Raw genomic sequence first — 21,188 nt, forward strand, 5'->3', positions numbered from 1 at the left:
GGCAGGGGTCGGTCGGAGATCCGGAGTGGATGGAGTTCATCGTGCGGACGGTGTCTTCGGTGCTGATCTGGGTCCAGGCGCGGAGGGTGGTGGTGGGGGGCGGTGGTTCGGTCGTGGCGTGCGTCGGTTGAGTGCTGAAGCTGTTGTGTATGTCCGCGATCTTGTTGTGGAAGTAGGAGGCGAGGGAGTTGCAGAGGTCTTGCGAAGGGGTGATGTCGTTGTTTCCGGAGTTGGGGTTGGAGAGCTCTTTAACGATGTTGAAGCGTTCCTTGCTGTTGTGTGCGTTGTTGTCGAGTCGTTCCTTAAATGCTGTTTTCTTGGTTGCGTGAATGAGTTGGTGGTGTTTTCGGGTGGCGAGCTTGAGGGCAGTCATGTTGTACGGTGTTGGGTCTCTGCGCCAGGTTCTCTCGAGGGCTCGGCAGTTCTTCTTGGAGCTCTTGAGTTCTTCGGTGAACCATGGGGCTTTCTTGCTGCCGGGTCTGCTGGGCGGGGTCCTCAGGGGGGCGAGGTCGTCAGCGCAGTCGCTGATCCACTTTGTGAGGTTGGTCGCCGCGTGGCTGGGGTTCGTTTCGCTGGTTGGTGGGTTCTTGCTCAGGGAAGTCGCGAGCTGGTCGGCTGTGATCTTGTTCCAGCTTCTGCGTGCAACCTGTTGTTGGTGTTGGTGGATCGTGGTCCTTCTGAAGCTGAAGTGGACGCAGCTGTGGTCCGTCCAGTGGAGTCCGGTGGCGTGGCTGAAGGCGATGTCCTTGCTGGATGAGAAGACGGGGTCGAGTGTGTGTCCGGCGTAGTGGGTGGGGGTGTTCACCAGTTGCTTGAGTCCGAGGTTAGCGAGGTTGTCCAGGGTGGTGGTGTTGCGGTCGTTGTTCTCCAGGTGGAAGTTGAGGTCCCCGAGTAGGATATAGTCAGCGGAGAGGAGTGCGTGCGGGCTGATGAAGTCGGCGATGTCTTCGCTGAATTGTGTGCGTTGTCCCGGGGGTCTGTAGATGAGGGTGCATCTGAGGGTGGTCTTGGGGTTGATGTGGACCTGGAAGTGAAGGTGTTCGGCGGTTGTCAGGATGTCGTCGGTGTTGGTCGTGATGCGGATGGTGTTCCTGTGGATGATGGCGATGCCTCCTCCGGTCTGGTTGATGCGGTCCCTTCGGATGATCTTGTAGCCGTCTGGGATGGCGATGTCGGGCGCTGAAGAGGCGTTCATCCAGGTTTCCGTGAGGAAGGCGACATCTGGTGAAGTGGTGTCGAGCAGGTTCCAGAGCTCGATGGCGTGTCTGTGGACGGAGTGGGTGTTGAGTAGGATGCACTTCAGGTGGCTGCTGTTGTTGCTCGTCTTGGTCTTGGTGGGTGCAGGTGAACTCGCAGAAGCGGCAGCCGAAGGGTCCGTGGGTGCGTCTCGGGGTGGCTCGGTAGCATCCCGGGAATCGGCCGGTGTTGAGTGCGTTGAGGGTGGCGGCGTCGTACGTCCGGCGTGTGGGCTGGGGTCTGCGAGGGCCAGGGGTCCTGGCACTGGGCGCGGTCCAGGCGCGGACGGGCGCACAATCGGCGCGCTCGCTGCGCGTGAACGCTGCGCGTCTGCACGGTCGCCATATATGGCGAAGTGTCAGGGAGGGAGGAGCTGGGAGGCGGGGAGCGGGGAGGGTGCACAAAGGAAAGGGGGCGTGGCCGCTGGCACGGCGGCGGGAAGCGGGGCGCACAGGGGAACACGGGCAAACAAGAATACGACAGAATAAAAACACAGGCTCAGTGGGAGAAAAATACGGACAAATGCAGAAACAGTGGCGAAAAATAGCAGATTGAGCGCGGTAGCCCACAGGCAGGGAGAGCGATCCCGCTGGGGCAGCGGTGGCGGGGAAGAGGCGGCAGTATCAGCGAGGCTGAGAGCGGCAGTCGGGCAGGGGGGCACACGCAGCAGCTGGTGGCCGTGCGGTGCGGGGTGTCCTGGGAGCAGGTCACACTCACCTGGACTGCACGGTCGCCATATATGGCCAAGTGTCAGGGAGGGAGGAGCTGGGAGGCAGGGAGGGTGCACAAAGGAAAGGGGGCGTGGCCGCTGGCACGGCGGCGGGAAGCGGGGCGGGGGGCACAGGGGAACACGGGGAAACAAGAATACGACAGAATAAAAACACAGGCTCAGTGGGAGAAAAATACGGACAAATGCAGAAACAGTGGCGAAAAATAGCAGATTGAGCGCAGTAGCCCACAGGCAGGGAGAGCGATCCCGCTGGGGCAGCGGTGGCGGGGAAGAGGCGGCAGGCTCAGCGAGGCTGAGAGCGGCAGTCGGGCACACGCAGCAGCTGGTGGCCGTGCGGTGCGGGGGTGTCCTGGGAGCAGGTCACACTCACCTGCACTGCACGGTCGCCATATATGGCCAAGTGTCAGGGAAGGAGGAGCTGGGAGGCGGGGAGGGTGCACAAAGGAAAGGGGGTGTGGCCGCTGGCACGGCGGCGGGAAGCGGGGCGGGGGGCACAGGGGAACACGGGGAAACAAGAATACGACAGAATAAAAACAGGCTCAGTGGGAGAAAAATACGGACAAATGCAGAAACAGTGGCGAAAAATAGCAGATTGAGCGCAGTAGCCCACAGGCAGGGAGAGCGATCCCGCTGGGGCAGCGGGGGCGGGGAAGAGGCGGCAGGCTCAGCGAGGCTGAGAGCGGTATTCGGGCAGGGGGGCACACGCAGCAGCTGGTGGCTGTGCGGTGCGGGGGTGTCCTGGGAGCATATGTTAACTGTGTTTTGATAATATTAGTTGCTGCCTATTTATCTGTTTAAAGGTTTGTATGCTTCAGTGAATGCATTTGTAAGTTCATTTATGCTAATGATGAAAGCTGGGTGGGCTTTTCAGGGTATATTTTTGTATTATTTGTCCTGGGCCAAGTGCACAAGGGTGCCAGGGACCCCCTCCCCAAGCCCTTCCCTCCTCCCTAGCATAGAGTGCAACCAGGGTGACAATGAGGATCACGAAGTAAATTTTGCTGAGTTGCTTCAAGAGAAGAGTCTTTTCCGACGACTTGAGATGGCAAGGGAGGGGGATAAAGATTTCTGTCTGTGGGGTCCTTAAACATTTTTTTGCTTTCAAACTGAGGTGGTGACAGCTATGCCAGAGCTTTTGTGCTGTAAGCTTTTATATATGGTGACGATCTCAGGCAACTATGGACAGGAATAAACAACATGATTTACAATATATTAAAAGTATTCAGTTGGAATATATATGGGATTAATCCCCTTAAGGCCACCCACAACCGTTAAAGCCAAGCCTGGATTGTCATAAAATTGATATTGCTTTACTTCAGGAAAGACATTTCACTGACTGTTCGATCCACCTTTGCGTCTGAATTAGGACAACGTTTTTCATCATATGCCACATATTTCAGGGGATTTGCTATTCGTATACATACATTGGTACATGTTATTTTGAAAGAGTGTGTGGAGGACCTGCAGGGACTATGTGATAGTGATGGACCAGATGACTCAGCACCACTTGCTCTGGCAAATGTCTATGGCCTGAATGCTGATGTCCCCTGAATTTTGAGATGCTGATATGCTTAGATGTCATAGCTTTTTGGATATCCTGATGTTGTGGTAGGGTACTTCAATTTAGTGTTATCACCATAGCAAGATAGGCCATCCGGTATAGGTAGTCTCGAGGTGTCCCACGTTATGAAGTGATACACTTTGGTTGATGTATGGAGAGTAATGAACCTTCTGTCAGAATACACATTCTACTCAAAGATGCATGACACCAGCTCCCATATAGACTTTTGGCTAGCATTGCGGTCCATTTTGGAATACACTTGAAAGCTGTGTATTTTGCCCAGAACACTGTAAGATCATTTGCCAATCGAGCTGCAGTTCAGCGATCTTACCTGTTGTCTGAAAGTTAGACACCTCATGATTGAAATGGACAGAATTTTTCCAACCCATAATCAGATCTGAAATTAAATTGGGCGTTCTGGAACATTTTGATTTTAACAAATTGGTGGTGTCCAAGTTAGAAAGGTAGTGGGACGCATTCAAAGTTTGCATATGGGAGATATGCATTTCTAAAGGGGCAGCTATCCTTCGGTCATTGCGCACAAAATCACATTGGAAAGGGAGTTAAGCTTGAGTCTCATGAGACAACTAAAGATACAGATATACTGATCAAAGCATAGGATCCCTTAATATCTTTCAGGGAGGTTACGGATTGATCGAGAGGCGTTGTATTTTTTAAAACAGTACCAGGCAAGAACACTTGGAAAGGGGGGAATCGATCCATGCATGGCGTTAGCATGGATTGATGGAACATGGAGTCTGGAGCATGGAGTCTGAAATAATGATTCCCAGATTTCAATATCTTAGACTTGATAAACGTTGTTATAGGGGGTCCTTATCAACCGCATGTTTGCACTACCTTTAGTTTCTGACTCTAGTCCCCCACCAAGACTTACTATTGGTATCAGTCCTCATTGCTCATCCACCCTTCCCAATGGTTTTCCTTCTTCTCTCTCGCTCTATTGTCTCTACTTGACAGATACTCCATATAGTACCATCTTGGTGGTCTTGAGTACCACCAATAAGTTGGCCCACTGTTACGTTTGGTGGCTTACCTGCTTCCCCAGTGGTTTGGGAATTCTGATGCTACCAAGTGGACTCAATTTTTGCATATCAATGGAAGATTCTACATTTGATACTGTCCTGTTTAAAATTGGTATGTACTTACATGTGTGACAGTGTCTATTCTAACACTTTTTACTACACAACACGCTTATGCGCAGCAACATTAGGCACACCACCGTATTCCCATCACATTAAAGAAACAATACACCTCACTCAACGCGTCTCAAAGGCCAACCTACACATAATGCACCTTTCAAGAAACATTTGGAATGGTGCACCAGAACTAGGTATAAATTGGAGAACTTGACTTTGTTAAAAGTTTTATAAAATACAATATATATAAATAACTCTGCTCACAACACAGGATTTTTCACTGTCTGTGAGAGGCACCTTTTCCCAGATGTTAAAAAAAAAATCAATGTACAATAGGTTTTACTGGCTGAGGCACGATCTCCTGAGCCCAAAGTTCTCAGGCCATGTGGACACTAATTCTTTTCCTGTGCCAAAAAAGGGGTTGATTTTCTTTTCTTACAGGTCACTGAAAGTATGTACTTTCAGCTTATAAGAATAAAATAAATCTTTAAGGGGCAAAAGGGATCGACAAGAAAAAAAAGCAAATGAGGTGAGTTACTAATAAAACTGTGGTAATGAAACAATCTGGGACACAAAAATATACAGGCACTACGCAGACCCTTTACAGTGTTCTACTGCCTTTCTGCTAAATCTGTGCTACACAAATATCACATATATACACAACATTCATACCAGTAAACCGTATCCAGTGATCTTCGGACGAATCAGTGATGAAGATGATGTCTCCATTTTTTTCTGGGCTCTAAGAGAAATAAAGGAATATCAGTGGCTGCTGTTGCAAAGAATTCATTTTAATACCATGGCCCTCAGTAATACATTTATCGACACAAAATACCAAAACTTCCACTTAAATCTATCACATGGCTGCCACACATATTGGCACTGTAATGTTTATTTGAACACTCCTCACAGTTAACAAATAGATGCAATACATCAACAGGCATCAATTCCACTTTTTAGAACTTAATCACTTTCAGATACTTGGAATATCAAAAGGCAATGGACGTATACAATTACAAACACTGTATTAGAATGAAACAGAATTTAACTCCACATTAATCTTTAACTGCCGTAAGTGCAGCTAGACTCTAAAGACTAAATTATTGACGCCACCCTGTCTAAAACCTCATGCCTGCTCTCCTCTTTCCAACTTGCCTCTGTTCCCCAACCATTAGATCAGGCAGACACCCTTCCTCTTATTACCCCCTTCTTATTTTCATCAGAAACTGATATTCCTTGAATATGGGTCTATCCTACTTTCTTTCCTCCATGCATTTTTTGTTAAACTTTAGTCTCCACATTACTCTTCTTTGAATACTTAATATATAGTTCAGCAAAATGTGTGTCAGGCCTTAGAGCACTTTAAACGTAATACATCTGGATATCTTAACATATAATAGGGAACCCCACATATAAAGAACCCAAGAATAATCACTAACATTTTTATAAAGACTGTATTTATTTTCACACTGAATGCACATATTTCGGTAATGCCATCTTGTAAGTGCGGATCCCAGCCTGCTCTATTTGTTGCTCTCAAAATGCATCACATTTTAAGTGTCTATGTAGAACGAAGCTGAGATTTTCTTCTTTATACACAAATTCCTAATGGTATTCCACCATAATTCAAGAGAAAGTGGGATATGGTTATTAAAACATTGAACGATCGTTGATCTTCCAGCAATCAGTTTACACATATATGGCTTGAGAAAGCAAATTTTGTTTTGGCAACATCACTTTAAAAACATATTAAAGGGTAGTATTTCCCCTGAGTTCAGTCACATCTTATAATTGAAGATAGCAGTCCCTTTCAGTATTAGGCTGACATGAGGCAACTTCACCATATGTGAAGTATTGTCCCTCTTTCCAGGCAATCTTTGCAATGAAGTGTCAAGGAATCTCGGGATGTATGCTACCCTGTCTGGCTAAAATATAATCTATTACATGCTTTGCATTCATGCTTTCTTACCGAACTGAATAAAGGAATTTACAACTCTACATTTCTTACAACTCTGCATCCAATATAAGTCAGATATATGTGTAGACACTTATCCCAAGCTTTCACGTAAGCCACCTCCGCTTTTTTGTTTCGTTAAAATTCCTTATACCACTATAATATGACATGTTTTTAACCCTCTGTATTAAATGTACTAGTTCACAACTATGTTAGATTCCCTTTTTTGACCCTAGTATTGGCATCTCAAGCTTAACCTGAATACACTGAAATCCATGTGTTTCGTCTAATTCAAAGTGTATTTTAGATTGCTTAAAAGCGTTTAATCAGATTGCCTTTGCAAAGTTGATGAAGCATTTAGAATACCATTTTTTAGGTGATATTTGCATCATTATCAAGACAGTGAAAACCAAGTGCTTCTAAATATTGCTGCAAGTGGACCCAGACAAGAGAATTCACAGAACAATCTGATTGCTCTATTGGAATATCAAAATGATGGTTGCGTGGCATATCTTTAAACCCAGAACTGCAATTCAAGGGTAGCCATAACATGCTTTCGTAATCGTACCAAACACATTTTTTCCCAATGGTAAGCTTTTAAAGGATTTTGTCAAAAATTGGAGCTGGTACCAGCATTAATGTAGTACTCAATATTAGGGGCACTGACCCTACCTTCAATCACGACTGAAATAAACAACCTGTGAGCCCACTGGAGGCCCTTCATAGTCAGGGACATCATTCAACAATAGAGCCTAGGCACTACTTGTGAGATGCTGCAATCAAAGAGTTCCCTCACTCATATTAAAGCCCATCATACCAAGCTATATGGTGCCTGGCTCTCGGTAGCTGAAAGTTAATTTAAAGGTACATGCTCTTTCACAACAGTTTTTAGAGAAGCAGCCTACTAGCACCCCTCCGCCCCCACACCTATGTAAAGTTTGCTCAGTCCCCCTTCACTGGCGCCCTTCCCGGCAATAAGTATGCGTGTGTATAGAACCATATGGAGGACACAGTGTATGGGTTCTTCTGAAGACTCCCTATTACCCCTCTGCATGATGATCTTCAAGGCACTTTGATCATTGGCTTCCGACCCAGAAAAAGTAGCTGCTCCCAACTAAATCAGAGTTTCCTTCATTGTACCTAAAACCTACCTCTCTCCTCCTTGTTTTATGCTGAGCCCAGCCTAATCAGGGGAGCCAATAGAACGCTGTCTGACCCCAGTCTACAGATTATCCCAACTGACTTAAATTAGGTGTGGCTCTTCGTGCAGCAGGAAAGGGATGGAAAGACTAGCATTCCCGTTTAGAGTAGTCTTTAGTTTTTTTTTCCAATGAAGCTTCCCACCATTTGATGCCAAAACAGGATGCCCTCCTCAAGCCACTAACATTTAGCCTTTTGCCCTGCGTAGACCGTTCTGTCAGTACCTGTACAAAGATACCTTTCAAAGAACAGGGTGCAGTTTGCCGTTTTCTGCCATAAGGGCAGACAATAAGGCATCGTCTTTCAGCCCTGACAGAAGAGAAAGAGGAACTGCCCAGATAGGGAAAGCACAAGTCCCTGACCTAAATGACACACAAAGGCCTAGCTGATTAAGCATGCATTGAAAGGCACACAGAGAAGATGAGGAAAAGAACATGTCACTTTGTTCATCCTAACAAGGGATTTTTCCCAGGACCTGTTGCATGTTGATTGTAAAATATATCTGTTTCGGCTTGTGTTGTTTGATGTAAAACATTTTGCCAAATATTATGCCAAAAGACAAACTCTGCCTGTTCAGATTATATAAGCCTTGAGAAAGCCCTGGTCAAACTGACCACCAAAGGGCGAAACACGTGTCGGCTGATGCAACAACTTTCTGTAATACCTTGGAAAATCATGACAACCTATGTATCATGAAATAGGGATGGAGATTAAAAGCAGAAGATAAAAGAATAAAACATTATAAATACAAAGACTGTCAAATTGGAACTATACAGTTTCTTGATCAAAATAATTTCAACATTAATTAAGCAGGAGTATGCACTCACTTGTTTCCCTACTATTATAAAAAGAGATCAGAAAGATCCAGTGCCTTGAGTCAACCTCCTCCCCTTACCTATAACAAATTGGCAATACCATCCAGGTTAAGGATCTATGGACCTTGCGTTTTATACAGAACCTAACGGAGGAAATTAGTTGCCCAGTAGCTGCAGGGACCTTGCAGCCCAGATGGCTAATAAAAGAAACAGCAAAAGCTGTAGTGAAACACTGCAGGACAAGTGTGATGAGCATACACTGGTTATGATCTACTTGGTACACCAGCTGAGCCTATACCTGATCAAATTGAGCCGCAGGATGCTCATGCTTTCATCTTTGGGTAGTATTCCATTGAGGTCAGTCTTCCTAAACCCAAAACTGTCTTCTTAGTCCCAACGTAAAACCCAGGTATCGGTTCTTAAAGTCGCAGTTAGTCTATAACCATAAATCTTAGTTCCCAGTTAGAATGATGGTACCATCCTCTGTCACGTTGGGGGCCAACACTAAGTGAAATTCTTAGTAGCCAAGAGGAATTTCTAAGATATGGCTCCACAATATTTGGTACCTCTTGGGAACTTTGTTGTGGGCATCAGCTGTAGCTGTAATTCAGGGTTTAGTTTATATATTCAGCAACACCTTACCTTTGCAAGAGAGTGATGCCAGTAAAAATGGATCCAATAAGAATAAGGACAGGTACATCAAATGTATAGATTATGTAGATCCACAAGTGGCACAAAAATATACAACTGTTACTTAGAAGCAACACAGCCTACTCTTTAATTAAGAAGGGCAATATGTCACACACAAAGCCACTGCATCGGCAGCTAGCGCTGGAGACTATCACTGATCATCTCTATTTGTTGCATTTAAAAAAACTCATTCATTCCTCCAGCTTTGATCACTTTAACTGCCCCTTTTTAGGTCTATGATACAGAAAAGGGGGGTCCCAGGAGCAATTATATAGAAAGGTAGGACACAATAAATGAAAGATAAGAATACATACAGCAAAATAGGAACACACTGTTATCCAATCACACTGTGTTAAGCATATTATTTACAATTTTCATCAAATAACAATAGTGCCCCTAAAAGTGAACGAGGAATAGCGTGTAAGTGAAAGTAAGGTTAGTGCAACGTTCTCAAAATTGTGACAATAGAAGCAAAATCAATAAAATCACAGTATTAAATTCATCCTGGCTTCAAGAACACCCAATGTTCGATAAGTCTCATAGAACCATGCCAAATGTACTGCAAATAATGTCCACAGATTAGATAACGCTGGCTGGTTGTAATGCGGGATAAAGTTTGACTTTATCCCGCATTACAACCAGCCAGTGTTACTTAATCTGTGGACATTATTTGCAGTACATTTGTATTATACCTTTTTAGGTCTAAGCTCATCAGACAGCGCAGTTGTCTGGTTTGCTAACGACATCTTGTGGACATTCTAAAAGCTTCTCTGGGAATACATTTCGCCATTGTTCACCATTGGCTTTGTGATTTGTAAGTCAGATTTGCTGGTTTTATTAGTTTTAGGTTGTCCAGCTTGAATTCGTCCCTTCTCTTGCCCAAACATGATTTACTGTATTCTTCCACTAGTACTGGAGTTTTGTAATTAGGCCTTTAGATCTTGTTCTCATATTGTCACATTGATGTGCAATCAAAGGCAGGGGTCCAATGTCAGGCTCAGTCTTCCAGGGTGCTTTGTGTTTACTTTTCTTTCTCCGAATTCAAAGTGAGAGAATTTATGTGACAATCAAGCTGGCTACTGAGGGGGTGCTGGTCAGAAGGCTGTAAGAAGTTATTTTTTTTCCAGCACACAACAAAAGTTAAAGTCAGCTGCCAGACTACTCTTACAGATAAAGCAACAAGCCCACATCTCCCTTGCCTTGAAGGACCTATATTGGCTGCCAGAAGCTCAACATTCTATCTGCTTTGTTTTCACCTGCAAAGCGATACAAAGAACAGGGCCACTCCATCAGGAATAGGAATGACATACATTCAACAAAGGAACCTCTGCTCTAGATTGGCGCCGAGCCTCAAAATCTCACCATACAAGAGAAAAACCCAAAGGGGGCACATCCTACTCTGTCCAAGCAACCAAACTATAGAACTCTATACCCCCCAACATAAGAACCACGAATAACTACCTTACCTAACCTTCAGAAGACTACTCAAGAGTTAGATCTTCCCCATATAACCACCATACTAAATCATAAATATACAGCATATCCCTGTGTATATGAGCATTTATTTGGATTATATATGTACCTAGATGTGTACATTCCTTTGTATTAATGTGTTTAATATTAATGTCTATAAATATAGAGATATTTGTTAGTTCTGCTTAAGAAATGTACAGACTACTTATGGTTATATCATTCTATGTTTAACATGCATATAGGTCACTGCATAAATAAGTAAATTTTTATCATCACTATGCATCTACAATTGCTTCACTAAGGAATTAAAAAATGTTTTATAAATTATGTAAACAAATGAATTTTCTTAAGAAAAGCAACACTTGAAAGTCTGAGTTTAGCAAATACAACTTAAATCTGGATAGATTACCTTCCTTCTAAGGTTCCGTGACAATTGTAAGTGGTGTTTTTGACTCGCACGAATATGGTCGAGTCTGGTATCTATGAACCGCAAATGACGTGTTTAGTGGGTGTACGCGTTTTCGCTGTGCTAGCCTAAACCGTTCGTTTGTTTCGTGGGTTTCTTCATCTGAACCCACGGGTTCCATCTTAGATACGGCATCCATTTTGTTTCTTGCCCTCAAGTAGCCAGCGAACGGACGCTGCCCGCTTCGCGACCCTGGGATTCCCAAACTCTTGCAGAAGACATGTTTCCTTTGAAGGTGTCTTTATGATGAGGGGGATGACACTGTAAGGCAGATGGCCCAGCTCGAGGCTCATCTTGCCGTGCCGGTCTATTGTCTCAGTTGTGCATTCATTAGGCACGTCCCCTTTGATGCCTGCAACTCGTGTTTCCTGGTACCACCCCTTTTACACCCTTTTCGTTCTGTTCACTGTCCTCGTCTTCCTCTGCACCTGTGTCTGTCCTTTCCTCGATTCGTTTACTGTTGAATGGAATGTACTAATGGTGGGAAGATGTACTTTTACAGTTGGGAACTGCCAAATGTTACTGTAATTATGTTCCGGGCTCTGAATACATGAAAGCGACCCCCTATGATCTTTACGATGGGAACCAGGTTGTAATCCTTTGTGCACCATGTTATCCTATGCTCAAAAACTGTATAAGAAGAGCGATCCACAGATACAATTTGAAGCAGTCTCCTCGAACCTACACGTGTTGTACTTCCTGTGACTTCTGTGTTCCCTGCAGTAATAAACCTTGAATCTTTGACGCCGAAGGACGTGTCCCGTGTCTCTGTCATTTGTACGCCGGAACAGGTTACCCACGAAGGTTTTAGGTGTTATCCCTGGCACCGCTGGGTCTTAGAAAAACCCAGTCCTTCAGTTGGCGCCCCACGTAGGGCTGCATCAGCGGTACCGGTCCAAGCCCGACGATCGTGAGGAACTTCGTGTGAAATCTCCGAGGGAAGGTGCACCCCGCTTCATCGATCCTGTTGTCGAAACAAGTGGCCCGACGACTTTTCCCGCGAAGATCCTCGCCTCCTGACGGCTGCGACGGACTGCTGCCCTGACTGTAGACCTGTTTTGGCGCCTGGCGTAGACCTTGGTACAGCGAGACGATTGACGGGCCTTCCTGGTGACGCCATTGATCTTTGAGTTAAGTATTTGTGGGTCGCTCCCAGAGTCCTTTGTTGTGGGTGCTTAGTTGTTGCATGGTTCCATTGCATTTGTGGTTCTTGGTATTTCGTTCTTTGTTGTGATATTTGACGTCTGCAGTCGCCAAAAACCGAGGGTTTTTGCTCTTTGCAGGGACATTGTACTCCTATAACCCTTGAAGTTTGTGAAACTCGGTTAGTGTGCATGATGCCTGGCCGTAGTACTTTGTTCAGTTGCTTTAGAGGTTGTGGTACGGATTCCCGACTGGAGGACTCGTGTCCGATACCTCCGGTTGGAACTCCAACTTACGAATTGTACAGTCGACACGGATTAGGTCCAATCGCATTCAATGAGTGTTGGGTTTGTTACACTAAAAAAGACGGTGTCCTTAGTTGGCCACCTCATGGTAGTTTTGAGGCCCCGATTTTAGATAATCTTGAAGCTAAATTGTTTCAAAGAAAAGCAAGGCCGGCCATGTTTGATTCCTTTCGGTTGTGGCGTAAAGAAGCCAAGCAGAAAGAAATCAAGCAGATTAAACGTAATAAGAGAGAAGGGATTGTCACCACGGTAAGAAACGCAGAGCAGTTTCAACGAGATAAGGAGGAAAAGGAAAAGGAAGTTTTCGATAGATTGCAGCGCATGAATGTTGATAAGTGTTACCCCGTTTTACCGACGGGTACGGATAAGAAGGAGGACATAGTAGAGGACCCTTTATTGTCTTATCTTATGAAATCAACACCTCCGTATGCACATGGTACCGCAGTACCTGTGGTTCCCCCTGTCCCTCCTTCTGCTCCTGTTCCTGTTCCCCAACCTGTTCCCGTTCCTCCGCTTGTTCCTGCTCCCTTGCCTGCTCCCGTCCCTACTGCTCCTCCGCTTGTACTTCCTCATACTCCTGCTCCCGCTGCTCCTACTGTTCTGGTTACTCCTGCTGTCCCTTCTGTTCCCGACACTTCTCTTGTTACCCCGGTGTGTTACTCTACTACCCCATCTGCTCGACGTCGTGTTCCTTCTGTTGCTGCTAACTTTTTCGATTCTCTTGGACCAGTTCTTGAGTCCGCTGGTTCCGAAGGTCCCCAAAGACGAAGTCAGCTTCCTGGTAGTAGGGAACGTGACTCACTATATAATATGGCGATGGGTTGGATTAGGTACCCTCTTAGGAATCCTCCACGTGTAGTACTTGATACGTTTTCTCAATTCAACATACCGACACAGAGGTTTGTGTTTGAGGAAATGTGCAAACTTTTACGTGATCAAATATCGGCTGATGCGTCTGATGAGGTATTGGCTGCCCTAACTAATCTTCAGCTTCAGTTTGCGAGTGGTATAATGGTAGGTAGCAATGTTCGACGTGCTGTCGAGCAGTTGCTATCTTTTCGTCCTTCTATAGTGCCTCGGGCATTGTTTGTAGAGGACATTGAGGGACCGCCAGCAGCGCCTGGTCAGTATCCCATGCGCGAGGTTCCACCGCTGTGGATGCCTGGCGATCCTAATGCTAATCTCATTATTCCGCCATATTTTCAGAGAGTGTGGATACATCTTCTGTGGAAACGATCGGAAGTTTTGCAGGTAAAGCAATCTTTGCCTGACCCTCGCAAAAATCCCGCAGGGTACTATAAAGAATTGTCGCAGCTAGTGGATGCTACGGTTATGAACCTTGCTGACATCGATATGTTGTTCGGTAACGTAGTTCCGCAACCGGTTTGGGCGAAAATTAGTCAAGAAAATCATGTGGCAGAATTAGGTGGTGACTGGGCTGCACTACTTGCTGCGGATGCCTTGCAAGTTGGTGGGGCTAAACCCGAACAGCTGATTGCTAATCTCCCTCAGAGAATAATCACTCTTATGAAGACGCTTATGCCAGCTATGAAGGTGAATTGGGACAAATTGTCCGCTTGCAAACAAAAGAAGGACGAGAGTGTCTCTGATTTCTTTACGAGATTTGAGGAGGCATTCATCGATCATAGTGGTCAGGATATGGGCACTGAGGGAGGTCAAAGGTTGTTTGTGGACAAATTTGTGTCTAATTTGCTGCCGGATTTAAGCAATAAATTAAGGAATTCAGAGAGTGCGTGGGCTGTCTCCACTTCTGCTCAGATATTGGCTACGGCCCAATATTATGAAAATAGGGAGAAAGAGGAAAATGATCGTGCCGATAAAAAGACAAAAGAGCTCAAAACTAAAGTGTTGTTGCAACAAGCGTATCCTCCACGTTTGAATCAGAATGATTCACAACAGCGGAATCGATCGCAGTCTCAGTCGAATAGGTCGCAATCACGAAATGACTCCTCTTCGCAGAGATCTACGTTGGAATACAATCAGTGTGCCTACTGTAGGGGAGAGGGTCATTTGAAATTCGATTGTCCAGTATTGCGTGATCGAAATAGTGGTAATTCATCTAGAGGAGGTCGTAGTGGTCCTCAACAAGCATCACGTGGTCGAGGCCGCGGTGCTCAAAATGATCGTTCTGTTAATTCTTCTGATTCTAATAATTGTTTTGATCAGCGTGGATCGTCGCAAGGCAGATCTGCCCAGTATAATGTGGATGACTATTACGTCGATCAGGGCACTGACGACAGTAATTACTAGGACAGCCATAGACAAGGAGAGGGAGTGGTATCAGTTCCGGTTGATCAGAGAGGGCCTTACGTCGCAGTTGCCACTTCGGGCGTCGTTGAGCCTTTTCTGTTGGACACTGGTGCAGCGAAAAGTTCCATCATGCATTCGAAACTCCCTGGCGCACCTTTGTCTGGCTTAACAAATGTTTCCGTTGGATTCTCTGGCGCCCCTGTTAGCAATCCGGTTTCACGCCCTTTGCCCCTTGCAATTGGGCCTCGTGAGCTGAAAGCTCCCTTGATTTTGACTACTGGTTGTGGTGAAAATCTTTTGGGCTTGGATTTGCTGAAACGACTATATGCGACTTTGTATTGTTCTCCTGCGGGAGTGAAGCTTACGTTGGGTGAGAGAGTTATCTCTCCTATGTACTTGTCTCTCGATAAGCTCCCACCGGAATTGAGTTCTCTTCCTACAACTTTGTTGTCAACAGGTCCCAATGACGTGGGCCTGCTTGATATCTCCCCTTATGTTGTTCACGTGAAATCTAATGTGCGTTTGCCACGTATTCCCCAGTATCGTATCTCCCTTGATGGTGAGCGAGCGCTGTTAGCAATCATCTACGATTTGATTGAGAAAGATGTTATCGAGGAGACTCGGGGAAACGTGTGCAATAGTCCTGTGCTACCCATTTTGAAGCGTACTGATCCATCAAAGCCTCCTGTTTATCGTTTTGTTATCGATTTACGGGAGGTGAATAAAATTGTGATTCCTCAGTTCCCTGTGGTGCCTGACATTACGGCTCTACTGACTCTGATTCCAGCCTCTGCATCTTGGTTCTCAGTGATCGATCTGAAGAATGCGTTCTTCAGCATTCCGATTGCTGAGGAGAGTAGAGACCTTTTCGGTTTCTCACTTGGTGGCCGCAGCTTTAGGTTTAAACGTGCTCCTCAGGGCTACTGTGAGAGCCCATCGATATACAGTCAAGCCTTGAAGAGCCAACTTGATGCGTTTGTGTTGCCGGCTGGTGCGGCCTTGATCCAATATGTTGACGACTTATTGGTGGCTGCAGATACTCAGGACATTTGCAAAATTGCTACGGTGTCGTTGTTGCAGCATCTCTGTGACTTACATCACAAGGTGTCACCTTCTAAACTGCAATATTGTTGCCAAGAAGTAACCTATCTAGGTCACTTATTGTCAAAGGAGGGAAGAAGGTTGACCCCGGAGAGAATTGCAGCGATTGCTCGAATGACTGTGCCAACAACTCAGAGAGATGTGCGTGCCTTTTTAGGTATCACGTCATACTGCAGGCAATGGATTCCAAATTTTTCATTGCTATGCTAGCGAAACCATTGGTGGCTCTTACGTGCAAGGATGTTCCAACTCCTTTAACATGGACGGACGAATGTCAGAAAAGTTTTTCTGAACTGCGTGATGCGTTGTGTTCGGCTCTTGTGTTGGGTACCCCTGACTACAGTAAGCCGTTTACACTATACGTTCACGAGAGGGAAGGTTGTGCGTTGAGTGTCTTAACGCAACAGTTCGGTGGTAAACAACGTCCATGTGCAGATTTTTCTTCGACCTTGGACCCGGTAGCTAGAGCATTGCCGAGTTGTTTGAGAGCAACAGCGGCAGCTGCGGTGTCCATCCGACAATCTGCAGGATTGGTCATGGATAATATGCTTACGGTGATGGTACCGCATGCAGTTGACACTCTCTTGAATCGTCGAAAACCCAACATTTGACGAGTGCAAGGTTGTCTGGGTATGAGTTGACGCTTCTGGCAAGTCACATTAAAATAAAACGTTGTAATGTCCTGAACCCGGCGACTTTGTTGCCAATCAGTATGGAATCAGACGAAGTAGCACCTCATGACTGCTACTTACGAACTGAGGAGGAAACAAAAGGTTGTGTTGACTTGAAAAATACTCCATTGGAAGACCCGATGGTACCTTGTATGTGGATGGGTCGTGTTTTAAGTTGCCGAATGGTGATGTGACGACTACTTATGCTGTAGTGACGTTGAGTACGGTTGTGGAGACTGCGAGACTGAATCAGAATTCTGCACAGGCGGCAGAGCCGATTGCCTTGACTAGAGCGTGTGTTGTCGAAAGGGAAACGGGTGAATGTGTTTACGGACAGCCAATACGCATTTGGCGTTGCCCATAGTTTCGGACGATTGTGGAGAGAGGTTTCATGACGTCGCATGGTACGAAGATTCAGCATGGACAGCTTGTGAATGATCTTTTGGATGCACTTACATTGCCCGAGCAGGTGGCGATTATTAAATGTAGTGCACACCGTAAGGTGACGGATGATGTTGGTCGTGGCAATGCGTTTGCGGATGAAGTTGCTAAGGAGACTGCCCGAAATCTTAACACTAGAATGTATGTGACGAGTTCGGTAAGGTGGCCTACAGAAACGGGTATGTGTGAAGATACCATCGAGAGTGTGAAAGCGATTCAGAATGAGGCCACCGAGACTGAAAAGATGAAGTGGAAAGAGAGTACGGGAAAGTTGGATGCAAATGGCTGCTGGATTGATTTGTCGGAGCATAAGAGGTGGATGTTGCCGGATGCGTATGTGCTAGCTGTTGTGACGATGGCACACGGCTTGGCACATATTAGTGCGAAAGGTATTTGCAAGTTGTTGTCCCCTGTATGGAAGAATGATGGTATCACTAAGTGTGCTGAGAGATTGGTCAAGAATTGTATGATATGTATGATGTATAATCCTGGTAAGGGAACCCCTACACCTCCTGGCCATTTTGCTCCCCCTTCATGTCCCTTTGAAGTGATTCAGCTAGACTTCATCCATATGGAGCGATGCAATAACTTTTTTTTTTTTTTTTTTTTTAATATTTTTATTGATAATTTTTTTCCCCACATTTTATTCCCCCCCCCCCCCAACCCCCCCCCCTCCCCCATTACATGGACAAGGCACAATAAGTTTCATAAGGCAGCCACATACTCAACTACATATTCAAAAGAAAAAGGGAAAGTGAAATATTACAATATACATACTACATACAGATCCTATCATAATATATACGGATACAAATAATATATGTTAACATTCCATAATACATACATTCCTCAAAATACCTTATTCAGTTCCAGCCTTCCATTGAATCAAAGGACCCCAGATTTGTATACCCAGCTTTTTACCCTTTCTCCCTTTCCTAGAGTAAATAGCTGTTTCCAATTTTTGTATTGACAAAGTTTTTCCTAGCCATTGATGATACGTGGGAGGATTTGGATCTAACCAAGTTGAGGCCACAAGCAGTCTAAAAATCGACATTGCTACAAACAGAAAATATTTACAATTAATTTGTCCGTTGGGGGATATTCCCAACAAAATAGTTGCTGAGTCCAACTCTATTGTTGTGTCTAAGGCATTCCGGAAAAAATTCCCGATATCTTGTTTTATCTTATCTAATGACGCAATAACTTTGAAGTACGTTTTAGTTGTGGTTTGCGCATTCTCCCGATGGATTGAAGCCTACCCTCTTAAAGACAACACTGCTCTGTCCACTGCAAAAATCCTACTGAAGGAATACTTTCTTCGGTATGGAATGCCACGGATTGTATGGTCTGATAACGGAAGTGAATTTGTAGGGAGTGTGATGAAAAATGTGTGTAAGGGCCTTGGAATTACACAGAAATTCCACAGCGCCAATCATCCTCAGTCAGCAGGTTTGGTTGAAGGGTATAATGGCACCCTTAAACTGAAACTAGCGAAGATTCAGGCTACGACTGGTCTCTCGTGGCCTGACGCTTTGCCTTTAGCTCTTCTGTCAACAAGGGCGACTGTACACTCCCGAGTAGGGCTCAGTCCCTATGAGATAATGTTCGGCCGCCCTGCCAATGTTTGGGGGGTCCCTAGACCCAGTGTGTTCTCTGATCTTGAATACCCGATGTTGATCGATTATCTTCATGATCTGACTGCTAAACTGAAGTTAATTCACCAACAGGTCTTTGAAGCACTGCCGACGCAGACGGAGGGTCCAGGCCACCAGCTCCAGCCCGGAGACTGGGTGGTGACGAGGAATTTCACCCGGAAGCGTAACCTTGAGCCTCGTTTTACCGGACCCTACCAAGTGCTCCTTGCCACGAGAACTGCTGTTCGTTTGGAAGGGCGTAAGAACTGGGTGCATGCCACCCATCCCAAAAAGGTACCTATACCTTTACCAGCAGACTCGTGGGTGAGGAAGGGCATCGCCTCGTCTGAAGTTGAAACTGTACCGACTTTCGTTCCTTTCAGCGACGCCCAGCCTGTCGGAGAGACCTCAGTGCAGCAGAACGACATTGTTGAACATTTGTCACCGAAAAATTCAACATCTGAACAATTGACTGGTCAACAGAACTCTGTCTCATCATCGGACCAATTGTTTGACGAACAGACACGTCCTGGGAGAAGCCGATATTTTCTTCGATCCAGTACTAGAGACTAATAAAAATATTTTTGCTCTCTCCCCGGACATCCATGTTACCCCATTATCACTGTCCAGTTTGAACACACTTCTATAATTGTGATTTTTGTAAATTTGAGTCTTTTTCCGCATATGTGTTTTGTTTCCACAGCTAGCAGATTTTGTATATATTGTTGATTAAAGTACCTCACATCCGGGTGGACCGTAGGGCCGCGCGGGTACTTCCTTCTGGTTAGTAGGTCTTGACACTAGGCCGAAGACCGTCGATTCCTGGGAACTCCTGGGGATTGACTACTGCTACACAGAACGAAGTGCGTCAAGAACGTTGCGGACGGTTTTAGAGGATGGCTTTCTCGAAGTTGTCGGAATTGGAAAAGGCTCAGGCCCATAGATTCGAGTTGCACAGAATTGCACATACAAAATGCTTCATGTTTCAGGTGTTCCTTCTGTTCTTAACTGTTTCTTCGCTATTGGTGAGTGGGGTGTATTACATGATACAGTTATTGTTGCCTACTGCCTCACCTACCCCTTCTTCTGAACCTAAAACTACCTCCACTGTTTCTCCTCATTCCTTCCACATCTTACCTCAACACGAGCAGGTTAGACGTGCGGAATTCATGAACAATTCCTTCGTTCAGCTCCTTCATCAGCATCAGTTAGTGGTGAACACTACCAATTGTTGGGTGTGTGGGTTAATGCCACATACCGCCGATATGGGAATTCCGTACTTGGTCCTTCCTTACAGTTCCCAGGGTTCAGCTCGAGCATTTCAAACAATGTTTCGAAGCGCACTAGATTCCTACCCCAATAGAGAGCCACGTCCTCCCCACTTTGGTCCCGGTCCGTACCATAAGCCTTTGGTGATAGCGATTGCTGATTTAGATAGGGATATCTATGAGCCGTCGCTCATCCCAGAGGAAGAGGTGCGAGCCTATAGGGATCTGAGTGAGGTTGAGTATAGTGCGCTCGTGGGCGAAAGACAGCTTAGAAGCTCGTCTCCAATATGGATCGTACCCCACCTTGGTAATTTCTGTCTGAAAGGTCGTGTCCGAAGCCCGAGAGCTCACCTTGGGGAGAGTGCTTGCTCTGAGACGTATGTCTTACCAATGCTCTCTTCCCCTGTTCTCCTGACTGCCAAGGGTACGTACTTTGTCTGTTACGACCGTGCATATACATGGTTGCCCCTGGACTTCGCGGGCACCTGTTATATTGCAAACTTGTTGCCACCGACTTTTACAGTTGCCTCAGATTACCACAAGACTAGAGTTGTGAGGGGCGTGATTAGCAAAGAGGACACTGCCGGTCAAGAGGCAGGAGACTTTTTCAAGGGTTTCTTTCCGTTTTGGGGACCTATGGTTAATAGTAGGAACTTGAGACAGTTGACTCGAGTGGTGGAATCGACTGCTAATATCACTGCCAGTGCCCTTGGTAATATTACAGCAGAGCTTCAGGCGGATAGGTTGATGACGTTGCAAAATCGTATGGTTTTAGACGTTGTCTTAGAAGATCGAGGTGGAGTATGTAAGGTGATCCATTCGAGTTGTTGTATATTCATTCCAGACAACGCTCCGACTGTCTATCAAGCCATCTCGAAGTTGCATAAGATCTCTGAGTCCATACACGTGGACGTAGGGGATTGGACGCTTCTCGGGTGGTTTTGGGGCCTAATGTCGACTTGGGGTTGGAAGATTCTGATGATCATCGGGGTTGTTGTAGCATTTCTGTTCACGTGTTGCCTTTGTGTGCAGTGTGGTCCTGCCTTATGTGGCCTCTGTGCTACGACGTGTA

At 45.7% G+C, this 21,188-nt stretch overlaps 1 protein-coding gene across 1 annotated transcript in view; it reads right to left on the minus strand.

Moving 5' to 3' along the window:
• The window catches only part of CWC25 (CWC25 spliceosome associated protein), a 167,688-nt gene that overhangs the window by 72,847 nt on the left and 73,653 nt on the right, over positions 1 to 21,188 (minus strand). The window contains exon 6 of the mRNA XM_086924324.1: positions 5,357 to 5,426. Within this exon, the coding sequence (XP_086780450.1) occupies positions 5,357 to 5,426 (70 nt within the window). The remainder of the gene's footprint in view (positions 1 to 5,356; positions 5,427 to 21,188) is intronic.

The sequence above is a fragment of the Lissotriton vulgaris genome, chromosome 5, assembly GCF_964263255.1.
Source record: "Lissotriton vulgaris chromosome 5, aLisVul1.2, whole genome shotgun sequence".
Taxonomy (NCBI): domain Eukaryota; kingdom Metazoa; phylum Chordata; class Amphibia; order Caudata; family Salamandridae; genus Lissotriton; species Lissotriton vulgaris.